Source organism: Phalacrocorax carbo, chromosome 24, assembly GCF_963921805.1.
Source record: "Phalacrocorax carbo chromosome 24, bPhaCar2.1, whole genome shotgun sequence".
NCBI lineage: Eukaryota > Metazoa > Chordata > Aves > Suliformes > Phalacrocoracidae > Phalacrocorax > Phalacrocorax carbo.
The window spans coordinates 5,574,856-5,600,831 of NC_087536.1; the positions used below are offsets into that span (position 1 = coordinate 5,574,856).

The window sequence follows — 25,976 nt, forward strand, 5'->3', positions numbered from 1 at the left end:
TGTCCCCACCTCCGCCCCCCGCCCTGGGTCTCACCTCAAAAAACAAGAAAGAAGCAGTGTGAGGTTTTTTTTTTTTTCTTCTTCCCTGGCCATAATTAAAAAGGACTCACCCTTCCGAGCCCTTTCTATCCCGGGAGGTCGAGAAGAAAGAGAGGGGAGGAAGGGGAAAACCCTGAAAGAAAAGAGAGGAAGGGCTTGGGAAGGAGAAGAGAAGGGGAGGGGGGGTGGAAAGGGATGGGGAAAAATTAAAGCGGAGATTACACAAAGGGAACTCCTCTACCTTTGAAGCTTTGGCTAAATTGAGGAGGGGGCAGCGGGGGCAGGGAGGGTCCGGACCCAGTCGGCCCCTTTCTCAAAGCCCTCTCCTTTCAAGAAAGTCTCAAATTCCTGCGGAAACAAGGAGCCGGGGTTGTGGGCCGAAGGAAACGGGAGGGGGAAAAAAATTTACCCCAGCCTCTCGGCTAATTCCTGCCCGCCACACCTGGGCAGGCAGCACCAGGCGCATTGTTCGGCCATAATTGCTGGGTGTTGCATTTCGCTTCTGCTTTAAAGCTTCATTTAACTCAAACTGTTATAATTTTCTCCCCATTGCCCCCCTACCCCACCCCAGCCGTGCTCCCCCCACCCGGCATTATGCTGGCAGGGCTTTGTAGGGGCTGGGTGAGCCCCGGATAAGGGATTACATCCTCCCTGCCGTCCGGCTGCCACCTCCCAGGGCATTGTCAGAGGGGAAAGCAATTACGGGGAGGGTGGGATGGCACGGGCTGGGGGCACCAAGCTCGGGGCCGGGGGGCACAGCCCGACTGGCGGCCGCTGTGGGGTGGGCGAGCCGGTGGCCCCGGGTGGAGGGAGCCGTGGGTACCAGGCTGGGTACCACACCAAAGGGGATGCCCTGTTCACCAGGATGCAGCAGACACCCCCAGGACACAGACAAGGATGGGGGCACGGGGAGCCCCCTACAGCGGCCACCTTCATCCTCCTGCCATGCAGCATCTCTCCCTGAGCATCGGGTGCTTGCATAGGTGTGTGAGGACACCCTGTGCCAAGGGGGAGCTGGGTGCCCCCCATTCCAGCAGGCACAAAGCCTGCGGCAAAGCCTCAACACAGGAACGAAACTCCCCCAGGCCCCATCAGTCTAGACACTCACTTTTATTTGCCTCCGGGTTTCCTCCTTTACACAAATAAATTCCAAAGTCTAACTGTTTAGGCCTAAAACTGACTCGTAAAGGAAACAGCAGAGCTTGTAAAAACTCACAAACAACCGATCAAAAGCAATAAAAATAACCTAAAGGTGGTTTCTCTTTGGCCAGGGGAGCCCGGTGGGCACCCACACGCGTCCCCACACCACTGGCACCCCGGTGCCACCAGGAGAGGGCACAGACCTTCCCCTCCAATAAATAACACACAGACCCCACGGCCACGGGGATACAAGTGCTGACCCCAGCGTCTGCATGCCCGGGCACCCCCCGCCTCCCCTCTGAAGCTGCACAGACAGACAGACAGACCGACCAGCACCCCATGCTCCCCATCACCTGGCTGCCTGTGGTGCCCTTGCAGGGACGGGCACAGCATCCCACGGGCCCGGGGCCGGGGTCTCCATCCTGCTCCGGTGGGGACATCCCGCAGTCTCATGGCTGGTCCCATCCATCCCTGGCACTGAGAGGGATGTCTGCGGGGATGGGAACGTGGCCGGGGGGTCCCGGACCTCGGTGGCATGGGGACAAGTCTCCGAGGGGTTGCCAAGGGGAGTGGGTAAAGGTACCAGGTGGTTCACGTGGGTACCAAGGGATGCTCCAGGGCTGAAGGGACCCCAGCGTGGGGCTATAGACACCAGTGACCGCGCCCGAAGCGTGCGCTCCCCAACCTATTCACAGTGCCCAAGAGTATAAAAATAGAGCATCTTTAGAAAAATAAGTGGGGAAGAACCAGTGCTGGAGGGTGCCGGGAGAAGGGGCAGAGTCTGGCGAGACTGAAGGCTGTGAGGATGAGGAGGGCAGGGCCCGGCGGGGTGGGGGGGGGGCGAGTCCGGGCGTTACGTGCGTGGGCGAGGGGCGCGGGTACGGCGGGTGCGGCGGGTTGGGGAGGACGAGCCGACGAATTCGAACTGCTTCTGCCGCTCGGCGTTGTTGGGGAAGGGCAGCTGCCCGCGGTACAGGCGCTTGATGAAGTGGGCTTCCCGCTGGTTCTGGCGGCTGCGGGAGGCTTTGCGGGGCCGGCCCTTGCGGGTGAAGGCCATGTACCAGCCCTCGTAGCGGGCGTTTTGGAAAGCCGTGTAGTTGTTCTCCAACACGATCTCGGTGAAGATGCAATCCTTGCTCTTGCCGTTGGGCTGCGGGAGGAGGAGAGGGGTCACTGAGTACCTGCAGGGATGGGGCTGGGGGCTTGGGGATAGGACCCAGGAGGTGCTGCCGCCCCCCTGCCCACCCCTGTCACCCCTCCCAGTCCCCTGCCCACCCCATCCCTGCCGTGTTCACCGTGGCACCGACCCCAGTGCACCAGGACCAGCTCCCTGAGGGTTTTTCTCCTTGCAGGAGCCAGGCTGAGCAGCACGATGCTGATGGAGGAAAAGGGGGACTGGCAGCTTCTAGGGGGGGAAAGGAGAGACCCCCACCGCACCAGCACAGCCCCTGTGACTGGGGGACCGGCCTGGCCAAACGTCCCAGCTCCAGCTGCTCGGTGGGATGCCCAGGCTGAGCTCCGGGGACACACGGAGGGTGCCAGGACTCACTTTCCCAACGAGCTTGCCCCGCTTGCTCATGCAGATGTACTTCTCGCTCTCAGCCCCCTTGATGCGGACGCGGCTCCCGAAGGTGTCCGTCTCCACGATGAGCTTGGCTGCGAGGAAGGGAGCAAGGGGGAAGTGTCCCACGGGGGCTGCAGCACCCCCCACGAGCTACCGGCATCCAAACCACCCCCATCCCCTTATCCCTGCCTCCGTCTCACCCCGCAGCATCCCTCCCTGCCCATCACCGGCGGGGCCAGGAGGACGGCGAGCCCCCGCAGCCGGGGCAGGGCAGCCCTTGCCGGGGGATGCTCCCGGGCCATGATGCTAAAGGGCCTTTGTTAAAACCCAGCAGAGTCAAACCGGGCGTTTGATGAAGGCACTGGGGAGAGCAACGGCCCCTTCATCCTCCCCCGGCACATCCGTATTGTCAGCGATTCAATGGGTTCTCCAGGGCTAGACTGAGTCCAGCACCCGGCGGGTTAATTATCCTCGTCCTCATTGTTTCTCCACAACACAGCGGTGGCTGCAAAGGTTGGGAGCCGACACTGAAACCAATGACCCCGGCGGGTCTTGCGCTCCCAGCAGCCCGTGCCTGAGCCGGCAGGGAGAATTCAGGGAAAGACCTGGAAAGGTGGTGAGTCAGCCCCGCTGGGCACCGGGCTTTGAAAAAAAAAACAACAAAAAAGCGCCTTTCCCGAAGCTTTTAGATGCCGGGGATGCCAGCCTGGTCTTTGCGGGGCTGTGACGCCCGTCAGCGTGGCGTCAGGCCTGGGGCTGGCAAACCCCGTGGGGGAAGCCCAGGGTGGGCTCTGCCTCGGGTGGGCTGCCCACCACGTAGGGATGGTGCCGGGATCAGGTGATTATCCTCCGGGAGAAGTTGCCTGTCTCACACCAGGAAGAGATTAGGAAGCAAAAGTCCTAAATATAGGGCTTATAAACGCTACGTGGTATCAGAGAAATGTGTGATTTTGGAAGTTTTGAGGTCAGGGCTGGCTGGTCTGGAGCTGTGCTCTCAGAGGAGTTATTTGGAGGATTTTTGGGTATAAAACCAGCCAGCTGGAGCAACTAAAACCTCCCCGCACCCCTCATTCCCCCCACAAAACTCCTCTGGGAAGATAGACGTTTCCCCATCCTTTTCCAGCGCTTCCACGAGCACGTCTGTCCCAGGCAAACCCCTCCTGGGGAGCCGCTGGCCTCTTACCGAACTTGTTGCCGTCCTCGGCGGTGGCAGTGATCCTTTTGCCGTTCACCTGGACGTGCTTGCCGCTGGTCCGGCTGTAGAGCTGGTACTCCCTGATCTGCCGTCGGCTCAGCTGGTCGGTCATGGCACCCTGGTCCCTCACGTACTGGTTAAAATTAGGAGACGGTTGATTCTCCCCCTTTGTTTACAAAGGGAAAAATAAAATCAATTTGTTTTGGACAGCCGATGGCAAGGGGATGGAGCGGGGAGCCTGGTGGGGCGGGAGGGCTGGGGGACATGGGGGATCCACCCGCCACCCCCCCTCTGCGGGCGAGGGAGAGCTCCCAGCCATCGCCAGCCAAGCTGGTCCCCTTTGAGCAGCGACGGAGGCACCGAGCAGATGCTTTGGACCCGAGGGCGAGTGGCGTTGTGGGCAGGGAGGGGCAGAGATGTTGCTTTGCAACCTGCGCATGAGGAGGATGCGGGGTCTCGCAGGGAAGGATGCTCTCCTTAAGGCACAGTCGATCCGTTCCCTCCGGAGCGGGGTCGAGCTGCTGCTCCCGGCCATGCCCCGGGGCCAGACGGACACTCAGCAGCATCTCCTGCTCGGGCAGCACCCCCTGCTCCCAGGCAGGTACCGGGGACAGGCTGGGATGCAAGGGCTGCGCTTGCAAAACACCCGCTGGGACCCTCGTGGGGCGGGAGACCCAACTAAAGCTGGGCTGGATGTCCCAGGACCAGAGCCATCCCCTCCTGGCCCACCCTGAGCATCCACCAGCCTCGGGGCCGGAGGAATAAAACACCCTGCAGAGCCCAGCCAGCTCCGTGGCTTATACTAACGGGGCAGCGCAAACACACCAGGGTTATTTTATGGTAAATGGCAGCTAATGGCTGCAGATGAGCTGGGGAGGGGGGGATTAGTGCTGGTGGTCAGCCCCCGTCCCTGCACTGGACTCCAACCGGTGCCTCTCAACACACATCTCAGAGGAAGGCTTGGTTTAATGCCCCGTGCAAGTGGAAAGCTGGGGCTCAGGGCAGCACCGCAGCTGGCTGAGCTGCCCAAGGGACACTAGTCCCAGCCCAGGCCCAAAAACCAGCTCCCAAAGGGCTGTGGGGAGGGGGACACGCTCCGGGAGCTCACCCCACGGGGGGACCCAGGGAGCGTTTGGGATCTGGGTGCCCAGTTCGGGGCGCGCAGCATCACCCGGGACCTGCAGCATCGCCTCGCCGGGTGGGAAGCCGGCACGAGGGGACCCAGCCCTGCCCGCTCTTGCAGCTGGGGGAGCGGCGGGGTGGTGGGGGGCACTGCCAGCCCCCCCGGCACCCCCCCCCAGATCCCCCCCACCTTTGTGTGCGCCTGGGGACTCATTTCCTGCCAGGATCCACTTTAAAGCCTTTGGGGCTGGTCAAGGAGGTGGGCTGGGGGGGGGGCGGCCCCTCTGCATCAAAGGCGGTTCCCTTCCCCTCTCATTTTCAAAGAAATAAAAGCATTTACCTTGGGAAAAAAAAAAAAAGGAAAAAAAAAAGGAGAGAAAAAAGGTCCTGAGCACGTATTAAGGCTTCTGGGGCCAGCAGCTATGGGGGTTTTGTTCGGGCTCTGGAGCAGAGGGTGCTGATATGGAACAGTGCATTTTAATAGCCGCTGCCTTTCTAAAGCGCACAAAAAAGGATGGTGCAGCCTGGGTGGGGGGGTTGACAAGGGGAGGGGGGGGTGTCAAACCTCACACCACCCCACTGGTGGGGGGACCAGAACCCGCTCTGCCCCGTTAACCCCCTCGGCAGCCGGCCTCGGCGTGAGCGAGGGCAGAGTCGGGCCCCGGGAGCTCAAGGCTGATGGACTTGGCACGTCCCTCCCTGAGCCAGGCTGCAAGAAATGCATCGCCTGCCCCGGGAGGGCTTCCCTGCTGACCTTGCTTGGGCCCTCCGGCCCCACGGAGATAGGAAACCCGAGGGGTCCGGGGAGGATGCCCCTTCCCACCGCAGAGACCCCGCAGCCGGCCCTTTGCAGCCCCGAGGCTGATGGGCACAGCCGGCTCCGGCGGGAACCCAGCCCCACAGGCACCTTTGCAGCATCACTCCCCTGCCAGGAGCTGGGTACCACTCGGGGTGGGCACGCACCGGCCCCCTCGGCCACCGGGAAAGCCCCCCACGAGAGCAACGGGCATCCCCGAGGCGAAGGGTTAGCTCAGCCGATCGCAGCGCGGGTGCCTTCGCCCAGCCCGGCTCTGCGGAGCAGCCAGATGTGCCGCAGGGTTAGTAAAACATATCCACGTACCTGGGTCTGACAGGAGAACATGAGGAGCTGGAAACATCTGCAGCGGGAGACAAAAGAGAAAAGGAGAGAAACAGGGCGTTTTGTTCGGAGTTAGTTGTTTTCTCTTCTTTCTTTTTTTTTTTCCCACCCCCCCTGCGAGGAATAGCTGTGTCTAACAGCACTAAGAATAAACTACTGATAAACCCGGGTTGCAAAGAATTGCAACAAGCGGCATGCAGGGCTTACATGGAGAGGTTCTGCAGGCTGATGGGCTGCATGGCGCTCGCCGAAGCCCCTCAGACACCGGCATGAAACGAAGGCACCGCCACGGGCTCTCTGCAAACCTGCCCTCCTTCACCGCCGGCACATCCCCGCCGGGGCAGGGAAAGCCAAGGAGCAGCCTGTCCCCTCCTTCCTCGGGTGACCCCCGCGTTCGGGGCGGGCGAGGGAAAAAACGGGTGAAACCCGGGCTGCCGCCGCGCTGGCGAGCCCACGTGCGATGCCAAAGTCTCCGGAGCAGCAGCGGCGACGGAGCATGGGGGAGGCAGCTGGGGTCGGGTCCTCTCCTCCTCCTCCGACCCTGGGGGCTGCGTGTCCTACGCTTTGGGGGCATCCAGATCCATCCTGACCCCTGCGTCCCCACCCCATCAGCCTCCCGTCCTTGGGCTAGTTCCCGGTTTGCATCTCCCTCCGGCAGCAGCTAGCGGGAGAGGCGGCTGCGGGCAGGGCAGGGCAGCCCACCGCCAAGGGCAGCGCCCGCAGCCCCCCACTCCATCGAGCCGGCAGCACCCTCCCGGTCCCGGCCTGGTGGTGGGAGGCGGGTGGGCGATCCACGAAGCAGCAGCCTTTAAAGGTGGGGAAAGCTTGTGCAAAGAGGGGCTGAACCTCTCCTGGGAGGCAGCCGGCACTGCGGAGGGAAGGAGGATCGGACCTGGCGGGGGCCGGGGCAGGAGGAGGGGACGGGGGAGGCGGGGAGGCAGGGGGTGTCCCCTTCGCTGAGGGTGGCAAAGCCCCCCGCCTCGCCAGCGCAGGGGAGGATGCCAGAGTGTGGGAGATGGGGAGTGATGCCTCTGGATGGTACCAGGGGTGGGAAAAGCCCCCGGTACTGGGAGAAGGGTGCCAGGCCTCAAGGAAGGGGTGTGCTGGCACCAAGGATGCTTTTTGTCACCCTCCTTTCACCAGGGTGACAGACACAGCCCTGGTCTGTACATCGCGCAGAGAAAAGCACCGCAGCGCATTTTAACCAGCTGGTTTAGTGTTGGGGAGCTCTGGGGGTCCCCCACACACATGCACAGAAGCTCCCCCCTTTCCCCTGCCCGCTCCCAGCCCCATCAGGAGGCTGCACATCCCTCCCTGCTCCATTTGCTCAGCCAGGAAGGTGCTAAGTGCCTTATAAATAGCCTGGCAGGGAGCTAGGGTAATGCCCCGGGGGGGCAAAACACCCCTGTGGGGTGTCCCAGAAGGGATAGCACTTGGGATGAGGGGTTTAGTACAGAAACCACTGGCCTCCAGGCTTGTGCCTCAGTTTCCCCATCTCTGCAAGGCAGGTATCAGGCCCCATGGGAAAGGCACAGTGGAGATCATCAGGGGACCCACATCTGCAGGAGGGTGGGGGGCCTGATTCAGTGCCAACAACCCAAATTAGGCCTCTCCTGATTCCTTCTCGCCTCCTGGGCCAGGAACTCAACCCAAAACACAGTTTGCAGCCCCCAACTCAGGGGTCTCCTTCTACCCCAATCCCTGCAGGGACATGCAGGCATCCCCCCCCCAGTCCCATCCCCAGGGCTCAGCATCCCTCAGGGGCTGCAGGGTAGGGCTGTGCATCAGCCCCTCCAGATGCAGAAGATGATTGATGGCCACAGAGCCATCATCACTCCTGGCATGTGTGCCCCCCCCCCCCCCACGCCGGTTTGGGGCAGAGGGTCCTGGGGAGCTGTCAACACACCGGTGGGGGGGCTGGCCTGTGCAAGCAGCCCCTGCAGGGCGAGGAAAGGATGGAGGGACAGGGCTGCCTGTCAAAGCCTTCTGCGTGTGGCCCTTGCAGGTGAGGCATTCCAGGGATGATGCCCTGCGAGGGCACCCCCTGAACCCCCCAGCCCCATCCTCACACCCCAAATGGGGCACCCTGCTCCCCACAGATGGGGACTGACCCACCCCCAGAGCCCTGGCATCCCCCAGGGGCTCAGCCCTCCTGCCCCACACCTGGACCAGACTAAAGCCTGCCTTTGTGGCGGGCTCAGCTCCCCTCGCAGAGCCAATCTGAGACACAGCAGTCCCCCGCGCGCTCCCGAGGGGCTCTGGACCCTCCACAAATACCTGCTGCCTCCAGACCAAGGCCAGGTCAATGGGTTATAATCATCTCCCTGCTGCTCGGTAATCCCCTTTTGTCTCCTATTCACAAGCAACACTTGTTACCCCGTGCAGGACGGCGGGGAGGGGGGCTGCTGCCGGCCCCCCCAGCCCAAGGGGAAGGATGCTGCCAAGACAGGCAGCATGCCAGAGCCCGGGCAGTGGGCATAAGGCTTCTTGCAGCCCTTCGGGGAGGCAGGAGCATCCCCTGGCCAGGATGGAGGATGCTCCCGCCCACCCCCAACCCCTCCATCCCCAGCACAGAGAGCCAGGAGTGCAAAATATCCTTTATTGGGGAAGGACAACACCAAACCAGCAGCTTTCCAGGCTCTTCTGCACCTGGAAGGGAAGGAGAAAGGGTCTTAAAGATGGGCATCCTGGGCTGACCCTGCTTTGGGGGGCAGGTCCTCCACAGCACCGCTCAGCCATGAGACGGGGGGCACGCACAGGCCCCCTCCCAGCCCCGTAGGGACCCTCACACCCGGCTACCCCATCCCGCTGCCCTGTACCTGGCCGGGCTCTGCCACAGCTCCTGCTACTTCTTCACCACTGTCTTCCTGCCCCGGCTGCTTCCTTGCCCCTGCGGGCACGGGGTCATGGCTGGAGAGGGGGAACACCCAGCACAGGCACAGCCAGCCAGGACAGCCTGGCCCTGGGTTTCTCCCCCATTTTTTTGGGTTCAGCAGTTGATTAGCATCACACATCAGCCCCTTTCCCTCCCCAAGAGCTCCCAGTCCTGATCAAGGAGGGTTAACCCACGTGCCTGGCTGCGATGGGGTAAGCGGGAGATGCAGGACACCCCAGCCAGCTCCTACCTTACTAAGGAAGGGACCCTCAGGGGAGATGCTACTCCTGTTTGGGAGAGAAGGGGAGGGCTGGGATTAGGGGTGTGGGGTCCTGGCAGGATGGGGGAGCACCTGCTCCATGGCAGGGGGGTGGTGGATATGTTTCCCTCCGTCATACTCACAGCTCATCTTCCTTCTCCAGCCTCCTCTTCTAGGGGAGAGAGAAGAAGATGTAGATGAGGCATGCACACGCGGGATGGGGGCTTGTTACAGAGCCTGTGACTCTTCCTCCCCGAGGGATGAAGATCACAGCTCACTCCCATTACAGAGAGGGGTTTGGGGCTGGGTGGGAGCACGGAGCAGCCCATCCCTGGGATCAGGGCATGGGAAAGCTCCCAGCAGAGGGGGTTACATCCCCAGCCCCCCTGCGGCACAGGGACCCCTCCGCACAGCGCATCCCCGGCCGAGGGGGTGCTCACCTTGGCAGTGCAGCCCTTCTTGGCAGCGCTGCCTTTGGGGAGCTTCTCAGGGGACTCCTCTGCTGGCTCCTCTTCCTCGGCGGCATCCTCTTCTTCATCTTCCTCCTCCTCATCCCAGGACAGGTTGGGCATCACTGTGGGAGAGGCCGGCTGAGCCCCCGCTCCCAGGGAGGGGTCACGGGGCGGTGGCTCCCCAGTACTTACTGGAGACATGCTGCCCGCTGATGTAGACGGGGCCGGAGCCGGCTCTCAGGTGGAAGGTGACCGGAGGCGTCAGCTCCACTCCCATCAGGGTGGCCTAGAAGAAAGAAGGGTGGCAGCACCCACCGGCAGCAGCCCCCTCTCCGGGGCAGCCCCTGCCCTGGGCACTCACCATGGGCAGCACAGAGGGCTTCAGCGTGGCGAGGGGCACCGGGGCACGAGCATCTCCCTCTTCGGCCGGCACGATCTCCACCATGTGGAACTCATCCTGCGCCATCTCCCCCAGGCAGATCTTTGGGGAGCAAGAAGAGCATCACCCCATGATGCCCCACAGCATCTGGGCACCCTTCGCCTAGGGGTCCCTGGGGGTTTGGGAGAGTCCAGGACCACCTACCGTCTGCAGGGCCAGCTGCTGCTCACACTGCCACTCCTCCGGCACCTGGAAGGTGTAGGAGTCCTGCTCGCTGCTCAGCTCACACCCTGCGGACAGGCGGGTGTCAGGGCAGGGCTGCTCCGGGTTGGAGAGGCAGGGGAGGGGGAGCAGCCCAGTGCAGCCCCCAGCCCCGCAGGGTGCTTCTGGGGGGCCCCTGTGCCTTACCCCAGATCATAGACACTGGCTTCTCAGATTTGCTGTCAGTGCTGCCTGTAAGGGACATGGCTCCGGGATCCCTCACCCTGGGGGAACACACAACACTGCTCTGCAGGGCTCACCCTGGGAGGGGGGGGGTCCTCAGCAGGACCCCCCAACCCCACACCAGCTACAGCCAGAGGCTCAGGGTAGGTCACCCCTTGTGCTCCCCTAGAAGTGATGCAGCGTGTTACTAATAGCGCATTAGGAAAACTCACCCCAAGACGCTCAGTTGAATTATCAGCCTAAAGACCAACCTCCTAATGCACCAGCACCCCCATGTTCTGGCAGCTTATAGAGGCAGAGGGGCCCCCACCCAATCAATCAACCAACCAACCAATCAATCAATCAATCAATCAATCAATACACCAGCCCTTTCAATCTTAAAAAGCAACAGCCCTTCAGGGCAATTAAACTCATCAGGTGTGTGAGATCCATAGCCCTGCATCACGGCTCACAAGCAGGGGAGCCCCCCCAGTCCCACCCCAGGAAGGGGGTGTCCCTGCTGAGCCCCCTGGTCCCACAGCACCCTGCTGCTGCGGTGCCGGGCAGGGGGACCTGCCACCCCAAAAGGCCCCGACTGTCCCCGGTGAGTCCCAGCCTGCAGCGGGGTGATGGTGAGGAGGCCGAGGGGGACCCGTGTCCCCTGGCTGCTGCGGGCACAGAGATGGGCACAGCCCTGCCTCGGGGGTCTGCGGTGCTAGCCCCCTGCCCCCTGCCCCGACCCCTGCCCCGCCAGGCACCCGGGAGCTCCGCCGTGCCAAGGGGCTCAGCAAGAGCAGGGACGCAGCCAGCTGCAGCGCTGGGGTCCTGCTCAGTGCCATCGTGGTGTGCCGTGGGTCACCGTGCCCTGCTCTGTGTCACCTTGGTGTGCCATGGGGTCACCGTGCCCTGCTCAGTGCCATCGTGGTGTGCCGTGGGTCACCGTGCCCTGCTCTGTGTCACCTTGGTGTGCCATGGGGTCACCGTGCCCTGCTCTGTGCCATCGTGGTGTGCCGTGGGTCACCGTGCCCTGCTCTGTGTCACCTTGGTGTGCCATGGGGTCACCGTGCCCTGCTCAGTGCCATCGTGGTGTGCCATGGGTCACTGTGCCCTGCCCTGTGTCACCTTGGTATGCCATGGGGTCACCGTGCCCTGCTCAGTGCCACCGTGGTGTGCCGTGGGTCACTGTGCCCTGCTCTCTGCCACCCTGGTGTGCCGTGGGTCCCCTTGGTGTGCCGTGGGTCACCGTGCCCTGCTCAGTGCCATCGTGGTGTGCTGTGGGTCACCGTGCCCTGCTCTGTGCCACCCTGGTGTGCCGTGGGTCACTGTGCCCTGCTCAGTGCCACCGTGGTGTGCTGTGGGTCACTGTGCCCTGCTCTGTGCCACCCTGGTGTGCCGTGGGTCACTGTGCCCTGCCCTGTGTCACCTTGGTATGCCATGAGGTCACCGTGCCCTGCTCAGTGCCACCGTGGTGTGCCATGGGTCACTGTGCCCTGCTCTGTGCCACCCTGGTGTGCCGTGGGTCCCCTTGGTGTGCCATGGGTCACTGTGCCCTGCCCTGTGTCCCCTTGGTGTGCCATGGGTCACCATGCCCTGCCGTGGGTCACCTTGGTGTGCCCTGTGTCACCTTGGTATGCCATGGGGTCACCGTGCCCTGCTCCATGTCACCTTGGTGTGCTGTGGGTCACCGTGCCCTGCCCTGCGTCACCTTGGTGTGCCGTGGGTCACTGTGCCCTGCTCAGTGCCACCGTGGTGTGCTGTGGGTCACTGTGCCCTGCCCTGCATCACCTTGGTGTGCCGTGGGTCACCATGCCCTGCTGTGGGTCACCGTGGTGTGCCGTGGGTCACTGTGACCTGCCCTGTGTCACCTTGGTGTGCCGTGGGTCACTGTGCCCTGCCATGGGTCCCACACCATGCCGTGGGTCGCCCTGCTCTGTGCCCCTTCACCCTGCCCTGCCTGTCCCCCGTGTCCCCTCATCCCATAAGTCCCCCTGTCCCCGTCCCTCGTGTTTCCCCGTGTTTCCCTGTTCCCCATGTCCCCCTTCCCGTGTCCTCCCATGCATGTTCCCCCGTCCCCCCATATCCACCTGTCCCCGTCCCCTCACATCCCCACGTGCCCCGTGTCCCCCCGCGTCCCCCCATGTCCCGTGTCCCCCCGTCCACCGTGTCCCATGTCCCCTCCCGTCCCCAAGTGTCCCCCCCACCCCCCGTGTCTCCTCGTGTCCCCCCATATCCCCGCCCCCATGACTCCTCGTGTACCCCGACCCCCGTGTCCCGTGTCCCCCCATATCCCCGTGTCCCCCCACATCCCCGTGTCCCCCCGACCCCCGTGTCCCCCCATATCCCCGTGTCCCCCCACATCCCCGTGTCCCCCCGACCCCCGTGTCTCCCCATATCCCCATGTCCCCCCATATCCCCGTTTCTCCCCGTGTCCCCCCACATCCCCGTGTCCCCCCATATCCCCGTGTCTCCCCGTGTCCCCCCACATCCCCGTGTCCCCCCATATCCCCGTGTCCCCCCACATCCCCGTGTCCCCCCATATCCCCGTGTCCCCCCACATCCCTGTGTCCCCCCACATCCCCGTGTACCCCCATATCCCCGTGTCTCCCCGTGCCCCCCCATATCCCCGTGTCCCCCCACATCCCCGTGTCCCCCCACATCCCCGTGTCTCCCCGTGCCCCCCCATATCCCCGTGTCCCCCCATATCCCCGTGTCCCCCCACATCCCCGTGTCCCCCCATATCCCCGTGTCCCCCCACATCCCCGTGTCCCCCCGACCCCCGTGTCTCCCCATATCCCCATGTCCCCCCATATCCCCGTGTCTCCCCGTGTCCCCCCACATCCCCGTGTCCCCCCATATCCCCGTGTCCCCCCACATCCCCGTGTCTCCCCACATCCCCGTGTCCCCCCATATCCCCGTGTCCCCCCACATCCCCGTGTCCCCCCACATCCCCGTGTACCCCCATATCCCCGTGTCTCCCCGTGCCCCCCCATATCCCCGTGTCCCCCCACATCCCCGTGTCCCCCCACATCCCCGTGTCTCCCCGTGCCCCCCCACATCCCCGTGTCCCCACACATCCCCGTGTCCCCCCATATCCCCGTGTCCCCCCACATCCCCGTGTCCCCCCACATCCCCGTGTCTCCCCGTGCCCCCCCCACCCCCGTGGGCGCAGGCGCAGGCGCGCGGGCGGGGCGGGGCTTCCGGCGGCGCTGGCGCTCGGCGATGGCGGCGGCGGGGCTGGTGGGGCCGGGGTGGGGGGCGGCGGGGCGGGGGGCGCGGGGCCGGGGTCCCCCCGCCGCTCCCTCAGCAGCTTCTCCCCGCGCAGGGACCCGGCGAGGCCGCCGCGGCCGCTCACGCCCTGTCGCTGCCGGCCGAGGCCTTCGGCAACGACGTGAGTGCGGGGGGGGCCTGGCCGGGGGGTCTCAGCCCCAGGAGGGGGGTCTCAGCCCTGGGGTGGTCCCAGCCCCGGAGGGGGGGGTCCCAACCTCAGGAGAGGCGTCCCAGCCCTGGGGGGTCCTTGTCCCGGGACGGGGTCTCAGCCCCAGGAGAGGGGTCCCAGCCTTGGGGGGTCTCAGCCCTAGGTGGGGTCCCAGCCCCGGAGGGGGGGTCCCAGCATCAGGAGAGGTGTCCCAGCCCTGGGGGGTCCTTGTGCCGGGATGAGGTCCCAGCCTTGGGTAGGTCTTAGTTTAGGTGGGTCCCAGCCCCGGAGGGGGGGTCTTAGCCCCAGGAGAGGGGTCTCAGCCTCGGGGGGTCCCAGTCCTGGGGATCACTGTCCCACGAGGGGGTCCCAGTCTTGGGGGAGGTCTCAGTCTAGATGGGTCCCAGTCCTGGGGGCAGGTCTCAGCCCCAGGAGAGAGGTCCCAGCTTTGGGGGGTCCCAACCCTGGTGGGGTCCAGTCCTGGGGAGTCTCAGCCTTGGGAGTGTCCCAGTCCTGGGGGGGTGATCCCAGCCTTGGGTAGGTCTCAGTCTAGGTGGGTCCCAGTCCTGGGGGTGTGTGTGTGGCTCAGTCCCAGGCCTGGGGGGCCCCAGCCTTAGGTGGTCCCAGTCCCAGGAGGGTGTCCCAGTCCTAGGGTGTCCCAGTCTGGGCAGGGATCCCAGCCCGGGCAGGGATCACAGCCCCAGGGGAGGTCTCAGCCCCAGGAGAAGGGTCTGACTCCTGGGGGGGGTCCCCAGCACCAAGGGGGGTGTCAGCCCGCAGAGGGGGGACCCAGTGCTGGGGGGTCCCACACAGATGGGGTGCTTCAGGGTCTGCAGGTCCATAGCATCACCCATGAACCCCCACTGTGGTTGTGCTGTGTGTGGGGGTGTCTGTCTGGCCCCAGACCCCCACAAGCCGTCCCCGCTTTCCCCCACGCACCCCCCGAGGGGAGAGGACCCCCCCCCGGGAGGCGCAGCCCTGCCTGACCCCCCCCTCCCGCCTCCGCAGCCCCGCGTGGAGCTGGCCTGGGCCATGAAGGCGCACCAGCACGCCCAGGTCTACTTCAACGTAAGTCCTGGGCGGGGGTTTAAGGCGATGGTGGGGCTCGTGGTGGGGGGGTCACAGTTAATTCTTCAGCCTTTTTGCGTAGCTCATCTCCTCCGTCGACCCCAAGTTTCTGAAGCTCACCAAAGTCGACGACCAGATCTACAGCGAGTTCAGGAAAACCTTCAGGGATCTTAAAATTGACGTGCTCGACCCCGAAGAGCTTAAATCCGAGCCTGCCAAGGAGGTGGGTGGGGAGAAGAGGGGTGGGGGGACGCGCACCCAACCGTCCCCCCTCTCCCCGGGCGCCGATGCTTCTCGCTGGTTGGATGTGTATCTTAGGAGGCCTTTTCCAACCGTACCGATTTTCCTCCCCAGAAATGGCGCCCGTTCTGCCTGCGGTTCGAGGGGGTGGTGGAGGATTTCAACTACGGCACCCTGCTCCGCCTGGACTGCCGCAAGGACTACACCGAGGAGAACAGCATCTTCGGTGAGCGAGGGCCGCCCCGCTGGAAAAGGGCCGCGCGAGGCCGCAGGAAAGCTGAACCCAACGCATCTGCCCCTTTTTTTTTTTAATTTTCTCCACCTTTTAGCCACCAGAATCCAGTTTTTCGCCATCGAAATCGCTCGGAACAGAGAGGGCTGTAACAGCGTCGTCTACAGCAGTGCCAGGGAGCCGGCGGCCACCGCGGCGTCGGGGTGAGGATGGGACGGAGTCTGCCCGGCGCTGAGCTGAGGAGGGGCAGAAAGACCCCTGCCCGGGCAGGGGGAGGCTCTCGGGGGGGGGGGCTGTAGCTGCCTTCCCTGCTCCTCCCAAGTTCAGGCTCCATTTCCAGGCTGTAAATAAATTTTTTTTTAAAAAAAGTCCTCGTGCTGCGGGTGTTGACGGGGTCGTTCCCTAAAGCAGACCAAATCCGCTGCGGCTGAATCCACTTGGATTCGGGGTGGACCTTTGCCTGCGCCACGATCTACCCGCGCAAATCAAATAGGCTTTTTTTAACCCATTTCATTTAGAAAACTGATCCCCGCCCGCCCCGTCCCCAGCAGGCTCCCGCCTGCGGTGCGTGCAGGGGAGAGCGCGGGGCGCCGGCGATGCGCAGGCAGACACGGCTCAGTAGAAACCATTGAAGTTTTATTTGCAGTCACAATGCTTACACTGTATGCAGCAAACACCCTTACAAGTCAACCGGCAATCTGCTCACGCGGAGGAAAAAAAAAAAAGTAAGGACCCAACACACAATCGCCAGAGGAAAGAAAACAAAAAAAAATTAAAAAAAAAAATAAAATTAAGAGTAGGTGGTGTCTGGGAAGAACTGAAGCCCTAAGGACTGAGTGTCTGTGGGTAGAACTGAGCAGGAGGATGCACACGACTAGCAGCAACAATAGTGGAAAAAATACAAGGCAAACAGGTTCCCTCCCCCATCAGCTTTCCTCTGAAAGTCGATTTTATATCCAAAACATTTATTATGGTGACTTAGAAGAAAAAAAAACCCGGGAATAATTTTTAAAGGGGGCGTTAAATACTTCATGCTAGGCAAAACCTTGCTATTAAGAACCCTGGGAGCGCGGGCGGTGCGAGCTCCGGAGCGCGTGGCGAGCTCGCCTGCGGCCCCAGCGGCCCCCGCGCGCGCGTCCTGCCCGACTCCGATGGAGGGGAGAGAGAAAATAATTAAAAACCAACACAAATCAATAGAAAAGGAGAAGGCAGAGTGAGGAGAGCGGTGCCGGGCAGGCGCCCGGCGAGGCAGCGGTTGGGAGGGAGGCCAGGGCCCTGCGGGAAGCGGGTTGACGAGGGGACAGCGCCTACTGCTACACCGGGGGGACAGGAGAGACACCCACGAGCAAGCACGAATGAAAGATCACGCGGCATGGCTTAGAGTTCCTAATACCAAGGGCAAGACGGTAACAGGAAGTTGTGATTTCAAGGGGGCTTAATAAGAAAAAATATACATTTGGAATTTTACAATGCCTTTTTTTTTGTTGTTGTTGTTGATTTTTTGTCTTTTTTTTTTTTGCTTCTCTCTACACTTGTCACTAAATATATCTCTGCACTTTCACACCCACCCCTCGCCCAGTAAAGCTTCAGGCCTGCAGGACACGCTTTCCTCACTCGCATACACAACCCTCACGCCAGCACCGGTGCACCAGGACTCTGTAAAAATTTCAATCACACGTTTTTTTGTGTTTTTTTTTTTTTTGTCGTCTTTTTTTTCCTTTTTTTTTCTTTTTTTTTTTCTTTTTTTTAAACTGAGTCAATATAAACCTTGTTCAAAATGTTATGAAAAAATGTACATGTTTATACAAGGCAGGCTGCAGCAGAGCGCTGGCGTTCCACGCAGACATTCGGGTAGGGAGACGCTGGATTCTTGCACCTGGCTTTATGCCCTTCCACCCCCTCCCACGGAAACAGAAGCACCCTGCCCCGGTGAGCTCAACCACCCCTCCTGTTCCCTCCTCCCTCGGGACGTGGAGTACGGCCCAAAGCGAGCGCCGCAATCCAGCCCTGGGGAAGAGCAGGGATTAGAAACGCCCTCTTTTCTTTCCATCGGAAACGGTAACCCCTCTGGGCCAGGCCAAAGAGATGCTGCTCTGTACAGGTGGAGTCGGGAGACGTCAGCTCATCATGTCGTTGCTGTTCACGCCGTAGGTGGAGTTCTTCATGGAGTCGTTCACCTCTCGCCTGAACGCCGACAGGTTTTGCGTAAACCTAAGGCAAAGGCAGAGCAGCGCGTCAGAGCGGGGCGGCGCCCGTTCTGCTCTCCGTGAGGCTGCCACGAGGACCGCCGAGGCTCGAGGCCGGGCTCTGCACTGAGCTGTGGGCTCGGCCTGCGCCGGGACGGGCTCAGCCCCTACTGACCTGTCCCTGTTCTTGGTTAGGAGGTTGCGTTCGATGCCTTCCATGAGGTTCTCAAAGCAGAGGTGCATTGCCTGCTGTTTCTCCGGAGGCTGGCTGTTCACTATACTGTTCCTCAAGTCAGAGAAATACTGGGGGAGACAAGAAAAGGATGGGTTTTCAGATGAAAGGCCACCTCGGCTCTGGGACAGGCGCTCGGGAAGAGGCAGGAAACGCGCTACAGCTCTTGCAGTGACTTCTAGCGCCCTTATGAAAGTTTATAGGATCCCTTAGTGCCAAGGCTGCTGCCAGGCAGGGCTGGACACCCTTCCCTCGCCACACAACCTCTCCAGTCCCGACTTCCCGCCCGCCTGGCCCTGACACCGTTCTGCTCCCGTCAGCCCCAAGGCTCTGGCATCACACAGGCCCCGAGAGCTCCTCCAGCTCCAGCGGGAAGGTGGGAACTTTACCTTTTCATTGAGCAATATCAAGCCGAGCAGAGGCCGAGACATCGACCACTGGTTCCTGCAGTCCTCAAAGATGATGATATTCAGCACTGTTGACAGCATCTGGAAGAGGGAGAGCGAGGTTTAAGACCAGCCTTTCCATCCCAGCTCTCTCCTCACCATGGCACCGTGCGGGCTCAGGAGCAACGATTCACCTTTGATGCTTCTAGTGTTGGAGCCTCAAAGCTACAGAGCTCTCAGCATCGCGGGACAAGAGGAGGACCTGAAGCCCCCATGAACTGGTGGAGAACCTCCCTGAAGGCACATGGAAGAGGTGCTGAAAGCTGTCAGAATGAGGAGATGGCCTCAAGCTGCGCCAGAGGAGGTTCACATTGGATATTAGGAAAAATTTCTTCACTGGAAGGGTTGTCAAGCATCAGAACAGGCTGCCCAGGGGAGTGGTGGAGTCACCATCCCTGGAGGTATTTAATGGACATGTAGACGTGGGGACATGGTTTAGTGGTGGGCTTGGCAGGGCCGGGTTAACAGTTGGACCTGATGATCTTAGAGGTCTTTTCCAACTTAAATGATTCTATGATTTACTCCTGACACGCTCCATCCCGCCCCAAGGCGGCCAGGGGAAGTCTGCCTCATCTTCACTTAGAAAAGGCAACAGCAAGTGCATAAACGCAGAGAGCACACGCTGTGGTGCCCTGGGGGGCTTCCTCCCGCCCGCACGAGGGGTGTCTGCCTTCCCTTCCACGCCCTCCATAGCCTAAAGCCAGCACACCTAACCTAGCTGGTTTGGAAGATGCAGTTTCTCTTTTTATCCTCAGAAAACACAGCTTCCAGCCCCCCAAAAAGCCTGCTTTTCTTTGCATTCGATCCATCCGCGAGGGTGGAACAATATTCCCTGCTTTCACGTGGGAGTCGTGCTGACACGCATCAGCGAGCGAGGTTGGATAACGCCGTCAGAAACACACCGAGCGCTGCCGTTCAAAGCAGTACGGCCAGGCAAGAGGCCTAGGGAAGGGTTTTGCTGTAAGGTCGGGATATCCAGATGCCAACACAGGGCCCTCTGGAGCACCAAAACCTCTGTGAGCAGAGACATCTGTCGTTAAGTGACACAGAGGTACCTAAACTACACGGTGCGTGTAGGTAAATGCTGAGCCAAGCCTGATCTAAGCAAGGAAACTGCCTCAGCTCGCTATTGATCCTCTGCCACCGCACACGCTCCTGACCCAGAGGGGAGACAAATCCCGGCAAGCTCCGTGTCTCTCGGACGCGCTGCAGATGGCAGATGTGCTACCAGCACGTAAAAACAAACTCGATTATCAGATTCACCCCGCAGGGGCCGTTCCGAAGGCAGGCACGAACGGTGCCAAGGCAGCACGTGCTCCAACAGGCTGCAAAGCCAAGTTTCACGTGGTCCCAACACGAGCACACGCTGAAAATCTGCGCTGTTAAGCACAGGGACCCCACGGCGCCTGCTCTGCTGTGAGAGCACGTGTGCCACCGAGTGGTTCTGGGGACTTAAACTCTGAGGTTTTTGTTTTTTAAGGCAGCAGCAGAACGCATGCTCTCGTGTTGAAGGTGTTTCCTGGCTTCGTTTCTACAAACTGCCAGCACTGCCCATAAATCTGTTTTTCTTAAAGCCAAAAAGGGGGGCACCCCCAAAGGCCAAAGAGCAGAGCTCATTTTTAGCTACTTCCGTTCACGTTTGAAATGCAAAACTGGCGTTCCTTGCACAGGGAGAACCGCGGCCCTGAAGCATGGCTTTGAATCACACCTACCATGTGATGAACACGTGGGAGAGATGCAATGCTAGCAAAAAAAAAAATACCCTTTTTTGCTCCGGAAAAGCCCGGGGCTCTAGAGCTGGAAGCATGCAGCCCCCATATTACATCACGCTAAGAAAATTCAGGGCTTATCAGGGAGTTTACCGTGCCGTGCCACAAGGCCCTACGCCTTCGGTCTTTACCTGCTGAATCATCTCTGGGTGCTGCTGCATAATGTGCAGGAACCGGTCGCTCTCCTGGGTCAGAGGGGTGGTCCTCTTCTTGGTGCTGCGAGACAGCTGCTTGAAGAGATAGGTGACAATGTGGTCCAAACAGGAGCAGCAGCCTGTGCAAACCATGGTGTCTGCAAGAACAGGAAAAGGGGAGATATTGGGGTATTGCCAGCACATCCCCTGCTCGGATGCACCTGGGCAGGCTCCCAGGCAATCACCACCATTTATCTGGGTCCTTTTAGGGTCTTTGCAAGCAAGAACCACCTAACCCTAAATGGGTCAGCAACCTCCTCACTGACATACTCGCTATCTCTAATGTCCCAGCTTTAACAGAGGCGAAACTCCCCCATCCATTCACAAGGTATGGCTTAATTTATCCATTAGCCTGGAATACCATGCATTCGAAGCAAAGAGAATCTTCACCCGCTTCCAGATCAAAGCCCGAAGAGCACAAGAGAGAGCAGAAGTAGTTACCTAGTGCAGTGAGGCCTTCTGAAATGGAAGAGAGAATATACATGATTACATGAGGCTCCAGGCTGGCTATAAAGTTCATGTGGTCCTGGGTTAGAACTTCCAGCAAGGAATAGTATGACTGGCTGAGCTTGGGATAATCCTGCAGAGAAAGGAAGAGAGAAAGACGTTCAGGGCCTCATGGCTAGCCTGTAACCATCAGTTATGGCTTTCTGATAGGCACAACCCATTCATTAATTACCTGAAAACTGCTTACTGAATCTCCTGGAAAGAGATCAAACCAACCTATCTCACAGCATAATTTATGGGCCAACATATTTCTCCCTCGTTCCCCCCCACCAAGAGCCTCTCAAACAGGCTCCAGCAATGATGGCCCAGCAGGTTCCCAACGCTGTTATATCAAACCATCTTTCCCCACTACTTCGCTCTTTTCTAAACGGGGAGTGTTAGCTGAGTAATGCCAGCGCTGGAGATGCAGAGATAGGAAGGGCTCTCCAGGTGTCCACGCAGAGTGCCAGATCACATGAAAATCAACGCGCGCGGTGCTGGGCTCAGCAGCCTGTGCTGGAGTCAGTGCCACAGACCCCGCTGCAGCCCCCAGACTTAGGAGGGACTCTGCTGGGAGCCTGCAGAGCAGCCACATTTTTGTTGAATATCTCAAAAGCAATGGTTTGGCCACCAGTATGTTAAATCAAGAACGTGCTGAATGCAGTCAGAGACATGGCAACGGCTTCTTTTCAGGTCCTGCGATGGTAATGAGAGATAAGATTTGGGAGGAATATATGCCGCCCCCTCTCCTCAGTATTTTGCCAAGCAGGACCATGCTGATAGGGTCTCAAAGCTCTGCAACAGAATGGATTCCCGTATACGAGGTCTGGATAGGAGCAAGACTCTCTAGGAGGATGTCTTCAGCAAGCAGGTTGCACTGTAACTGCTGATGCATCGAGATCTCTGCCCACAGGCAACGCAATCCTTCACTCGCAGGAAGTGTTTTTCAGATAGAGGAGGAATTATTCTGGTAATTGCTCTGCTGAGACTTGGAGCGCACCCCGGTGCAGAGCTGAGCAGCGGGGCTGCCCGGCGGGGCCTTGGGTGGTGGGGTTACAGCCTTCACGCAGGACCTGCCGCTGCACGTTCCAGGAACTGTAATTTCCTGCTGGCCTGTGCCTATAGCTGGGGTTCCAGGAAGTGGCACAAGTTCACCCGTCTCTGTGATTAAAGTATTCCTTTACTGTATAATCTTCCAACCCTGTCTTCCCTAGCCATGTGTTTACACTGCTAATCACAGGTGTCAGCTTACCAGAAGGTCACTGTGAGGGATGGAAAGCAGAAGCTTGATAAAAGTTTGCAAGGCGTTGTCCAGCGCATCATCCCCGTACAGACGGAAGACCCCAAAGTTGACGTAGCTCCCGCTCAGTGCTGCCTTCAGCATAGAGAAGCAGATGGAAATCCCCTTGAGCTTCAAGGCATAGACTTGATCCTTTGGGACCTCCCCAAGCGTTAGGATACGATTTCCTGCGTGAGTACAGAAGCGGACTCAGTATTTCAGCAACAACATCCAAACCCTTTCTCCCCCAGGGTGCAGGAAAAACAAGAAGTAGAGCCATAAGGAGTGACTGAGAAGTCAGCCACCAGCACCAAAGACTTCCCAGCCCAGGGTTAAGGAACCCGTTACAAGTTAAAAGTGTGGCTCTACTAGGAACCACGGGAGAACATAGCTGCATGTAATTTTGCTGTGGAAGCAGCACAGCATAAGGACAGGATTGCTCTTCGCTTGCTTCACAGGGTTGCCCATGTCACCTCGTACGCTCACAAGGGGCTCAGCTGGGCTCCTGCTCCTTGCTGTCATTTTCCTCCTCAATTTGCATGGCAAACACCCTGCCCCTTCTGCTTGCCTGCCTACCCTGCGCTCCAAGCAGAAGCATCTCCCTGTATCTAAGCATGCCTTCAGCAAACAATTTGGCACTGCTTCCCAGCCCGGGCTCGCTCTCTGAGCTGGCAAGTGCCCCAGCCCTCGCTCCCCAAGCGAGCGGAGGAGTCAAGGGCAGACCGAGGCTGCCCGGATCCCACCTGCTGGATACTCACCATACGTAGTTATCATTTTACTCGTTTCTCGGAAAAGCAGGATGCCATTCGGTGAGGACACATCAAACTGCAGCCGTTGGGATCTAACGGAGAGAGAGGGAATGAATTGGAGCTCAAAAATACCTGGGAGTAGAAACAAAGCTGGTACTCCAGCATCTCCATGTGCTGTGGCACACCAGGGCACCCTCCTCCCAGGGCTGCTCCCCAGAGTTCAACAAAACACCCTGGTCTGGTAGAAACTCCTGCGGTTCATTACCAAAGCCAGACAGGACGCAGCCACTTAGGGACAGACAAGCTCTGCTGTTGCAGAAGAAAGGGCCTATATTTCACAGTTGTTAGGAATATTACAAGATCGAGGCTGGAGATCCTGTCTTGGCAATAGTCACTAGGCTGCTGTACACAAACACAGCGAACATCTTGGAAGCGGCATTGTAGGGCAGGCTGACTAGCTCCTATTCATAACGTGACCAAGAATTCAGAGCTTGGCATTTTTATCCCCCCGCCTCCCCCCCCAGTGAATAGATCTTACAATTGAAGCGCAGCGAGTTTTCCAGTTCACCTCTGAAATAAATGAGTGGACGTATTCCAGTAAGGATTGTCCTACTGCAAAGATGCCGCTCGGATGTGGCAAACAGTCTGACAGTACAGAGAGTCAGCTCTCAAATGACTGTGCCTGAACCTTGTGTCCCTTCCACTCGGCTGTAACAACGGTCCCTTCCTACGGGGTTGCGTTCAGCTGGCTGTAAGCCAGAGCAACATCTTGGCAACCTCCCACTGCCAGATCAGACAGCTTCTGAATTATCTGAATAGCATCAGAGGTACCTCTCTGCTGGCAAAAAAGAGCTGATGCTCTAAAGCAGAAGTGGTCATCTGGCTGCCAGAGAGAACAACGCTCATTTTAAACACAGGTTTTAAAAATTAACGTGAGTTGCCTGCCTCCATCTTATAGCGCTGTCCTTGGAAGCAGACGCTGAACAAATTCAGTGCTTATCGATCATGTCTCTTGGTCTGAGTCATGACATGGCTGATATCAGATTCTCTTCCCTACTGAAACAGTGCCAGCTTCCCCCCGACCCCTCGGCAGCCTTTATGGCATAGACTGAAGTAGACAAAACGCAACCGGGCACCAACACCCATATGAAGGCTGAAACAGCAGACAGACACAAATCCCTGCCAGCTTTCAGATGCTGGAGGTTCATACCTATTATGTACCAACTCGGCCATCAGTTTGAGGACAGGTGTAGTGCAGGCTGGGTCATGGTACCAGAGTTCAATTGCCCGCTGTAGGATTGGCATGTATGATGGGTAGCTGCAAGGTGAAAGCTAAGGAACCTGGTTGATTTGCATGAAGAGAAAAAGGTCACAATTTCTACCAAAAAGGCCTATTTCGCATACTGCACCCAAACCTTGCAAAGCTGTTCACTTAGCAAGGTTAAAACAGATGCTTCTTGCTGGGGTCTGCTTTACCACAGAAAAAGTGATTAACAAGAACCACCCCCACTTAAGCCCGCTGAGGGAGCTGCATACACGCTCCTTGTACTAGGACAAACCAGAACCAAAAAGGTTTTCAATGGCAGGGAAGACAAATACAAAGGTTGGTCACTGCAACAGACAGCTGACCTTTACCAGCCAAAGAGGACTCGGGAGCCCAGATACCGTGCCCTTTGAGCAGCTATGCTCTCACAAGAGGACAAAGATACCCACTGCTGTTGGCTTTAGCGAGCAAGAGGAAAGCTTTTGTTGCTGCTGAGACAACAAGCATCCCATTAAAGGCTTTTGTGCTTTACAGGTCAAACCTCTTTAGGTCCAGTCGGAAAAACCCCAACAGTTCAGCTTTGAGCAGACTTCTAGGTTGACTTGGTTGCAGACAAAGTCACATCTATTTTAGGGCTTAGAGACAGGACACTGAGTACCAAAAAGTGAAGAGAAACCCCTGTCAGGATTTAGCAGGGAAAACAGGGCATTTGGATGCAGTCAGCCAGAGTTCTCCCCTCTGACAGACAGGATGACTCAAGTTTTAGGGCAATAGAAGGATACATCCACTCAAACAGCATCATGAAACTGGTCTTGGCATTGAAGGCAAAGGCTATTCCCCTTAAGTCTCTCACCAAACCAACCAAAGTTCTCTGTATTGCAAAAGAAAAGACATGTTAAAACATAACACACGTACAGATCTCTCCCTCCCTGGCTCCACCAGCCCAGAGCCACTTCGCTTCCTCTCATCCCAACAGCAACACAGCCTTTCTGTGCTGGATGCCAATCCCAGGTTACACAGTTCTCTTCAGTGCCAGAAGCCCTCTTTAATTTCATCCAGTGAACTGACAGTACTGGGGTATTTCACTCCCAGCAGAAGGAAAGCTGGCTGATGAGGCTCACCGCTTCAGTTATGAACCGCACCTAGACCCCAAGGAATACAGGGACACCACCACTTTCCCTGGACTGAAAAGCACCTATCGCTCCCGCATATACTTGTCTCATTCAGAGGGCAGAAAGGCTCGCACTCTGCAGGAGTTACTTGTTCTCTCCTGTCTCTCTGAACTGAAAACGTCAAAGCTCCTAAAGGAAAGAGTAGGGAGAGCATGGAGAACAGGGAAGGTGCTGCCCAACTTACTTTTGCCTCTTGTTCATTGAAAGTATTTGTGCTGAACATCTGTGCCACAGTCTCAAAGGCAGCTGTGAGGGGAAGCATGAACTGCTCATACTGATCCTCATCTTCTCCTGAAAGAAAAACAAACCCAAGAAATCAGGAGGAAATAGACTGCGCATCCCCGCGCCCTGCAGTACTGCCTGTGCTAGACATTCAGACGTTGCTCACCCACGGAGCTAGAGGCAGAGACACCACAGGTTTCCAGACAGGTGATCTATCACTGCCAGTATCGAACGTACAGAAGAGACTTCCAACAAATCCTGCCACCTCATGGTGGCATATTTGGAATATTGGAAATATTGGAAAACATTTGGAATATTATGAGAGAAAATTTTAGCCCCAGCCTTGGCGCTGTGCACCTGTAGCCAGCAACATGGCTTCAAATCCACTCTTGAGCTTCTTTCCCCTCCTTTTTTCTTATCCCATTTGGCTTCTCCC

At 59.0% G+C, this 25,976-nt stretch overlaps 4 protein-coding genes across 14 annotated transcripts in view; 1 reads left to right on the forward strand and 3 right to left on the reverse strand.

Annotated features, from left to right (window-relative positions):
• Window positions 1-1,468: 1,468 nt before the first annotated feature.
• On the reverse strand, window positions 1,469-4,165 carry FGF17 (fibroblast growth factor 17). The gene is made up of 3 exons (XM_064472600.1): window positions 3,927-4,165; window positions 2,729-2,835; window positions 1,469-2,329 (listed from the first exon to the last, which is right to left on the reverse strand). Exons 1-3 carry the CDS (start codon window positions 4,048-4,050, stop codon window positions 2,033-2,035), a joined length of 528 nt encoding a protein of 175 aa, XP_064328670.1. The 5' UTR covers window positions 4,051-4,165; the 3' UTR covers window positions 1,469-2,032.
• A 4,618-nt stretch (window positions 4,166-8,783) lies between these two features.
• NPM2 (nucleophosmin/nucleoplasmin 2) lies at window positions 8,784-12,544 on the reverse strand. Of its 11 annotated transcripts, none has more exons than XM_064472501.1 (12): window positions 12,452-12,544; window positions 11,870-12,251; window positions 11,790-11,809; window positions 10,572-10,648; window positions 10,368-10,453; window positions 10,146-10,265; window positions 9,977-10,070; window positions 9,773-9,906; window positions 9,476-9,504; window positions 9,324-9,360; window positions 9,018-9,088; window positions 8,784-8,847 (listed from the first exon to the last, which is right to left on the reverse strand). In XM_064472501.1, exons 4-11 carry the CDS (start codon window positions 10,627-10,629, stop codon window positions 9,044-9,046), a joined length of 603 nt encoding a protein of 200 aa, XP_064328571.1. In that variant the 5' UTR covers window positions 10,630-10,648; window positions 11,790-11,809; window positions 11,870-12,251; window positions 12,452-12,544; the 3' UTR covers window positions 8,784-8,847; window positions 9,018-9,043. The 11 variants fall into 11 exon arrangements, with proteins under 11 accessions (XP_064328571.1, XP_064328570.1, XP_064328568.1 ...); XM_064472500.1 differs by having other exon boundaries at window positions 11,870-12,110; window positions 12,312-12,544; XM_064472498.1 differs by having other exon boundaries at window positions 11,870-12,110; window positions 12,171-12,544.
• Window positions 12,545-13,755: 1,211 nt separating this feature from the next.
• On the forward strand, window positions 13,756-16,358 carry PBDC1 (polysaccharide biosynthesis domain containing 1). The gene is made up of 6 exons (XM_064472753.1): window positions 13,756-13,823; window positions 13,909-13,974; window positions 15,010-15,069; window positions 15,152-15,292; window positions 15,424-15,535; window positions 15,639-16,358. Exons 1-6 carry the CDS (start codon window positions 13,806-13,808, stop codon window positions 15,746-15,748), a joined length of 507 nt encoding a protein of 168 aa, XP_064328823.1. The 5' UTR covers window positions 13,756-13,805; the 3' UTR covers window positions 15,749-16,358.
• The window catches only part of XPO7 (exportin 7), a 49,791-nt gene continuing 39,971 nt past the window's right edge, over window positions 16,157-25,976 (reverse strand). Inside the window, exons 19-28 of the mRNA XM_064472752.1 lie at window positions 25,503-25,609; window positions 24,929-25,017; window positions 24,093-24,200; window positions 22,892-22,974; window positions 22,107-22,321; window positions 20,810-20,948; window positions 20,306-20,466; window positions 18,349-18,447; window positions 17,903-18,030; window positions 16,157-17,752 (exon numbers count right to left, since the gene is read on the reverse strand). Coding sequence (XP_064328822.1) covers window positions 17,659-17,752; window positions 17,903-18,030; window positions 18,349-18,447; window positions 20,306-20,466; window positions 20,810-20,948; window positions 22,107-22,321; window positions 22,892-22,974; window positions 24,093-24,200; window positions 24,929-25,017; window positions 25,503-25,609 — 1,223 coding nt within the window. The 3' untranslated portion in view covers window positions 16,157-17,658. The remainder of the gene's footprint in view (window positions 17,753-17,902; window positions 18,031-18,348; window positions 18,448-20,305; window positions 20,467-20,809; window positions 20,949-22,106; window positions 22,322-22,891; window positions 22,975-24,092; window positions 24,201-24,928; window positions 25,018-25,502; window positions 25,610-25,976) is intronic.

Excerpts from the sequence above, each read along its gene's own strand:
- FGF17 (XM_064472600.1), bottom strand. The coding sequence starts at position 4,050 with ATGACCGACCAGCTGAGCCGACGGCAGATCAGGGAGTACCAGCTCTAC. Across the intron at positions 2,836-3,926 it reads CGAGGACGGCAACAAGTTCG|CCAAGCTCATCGTGGAGACG; the intron begins GTAAGAGGCCAG and ends CCTTCCTCGCAG. Across the intron at positions 2,330-2,728 it reads GGGGCAAGCTCGTTGGGAAA|CCCAACGGCAAGAGCAAGGA; the intron begins GTGAGTCCTGGC and ends CTCCTCCCGCAG.
- NPM2 (XM_064472492.1), bottom strand. The coding sequence starts at position 12,394 with ATGGTGACCCACGGCACACCAAG. Across the intron at positions 9,505-9,772 it reads AGAAGGGCTGCACTGCCAAG|AAGAGGAGGCTGGAGAAGGA; the intron begins GTGAGCACCCCC and ends TCTCTCCCCTAG. Across the intron at positions 9,361-9,475 it reads CTGGAGAAGGAAGATGAGCT|GAGTAGCATCTCCCCTGAGG; the intron begins GTGAGTATGACG and ends TCTCCCAAACAG.
- PBDC1 (XM_064472753.1), top strand. Across the intron at positions 15,070-15,151 it reads ACGCCCAGGTCTACTTCAAC|CTCATCTCCTCCGTCGACCC; the intron begins GTAAGTCCTGGG and ends CTTTTTGCGTAG. Across the intron at positions 15,536-15,638 it reads CGAGGAGAACAGCATCTTCG|CCACCAGAATCCAGTTTTTC; the intron begins GTGAGCGAGGGC and ends TCCACCTTTTAG.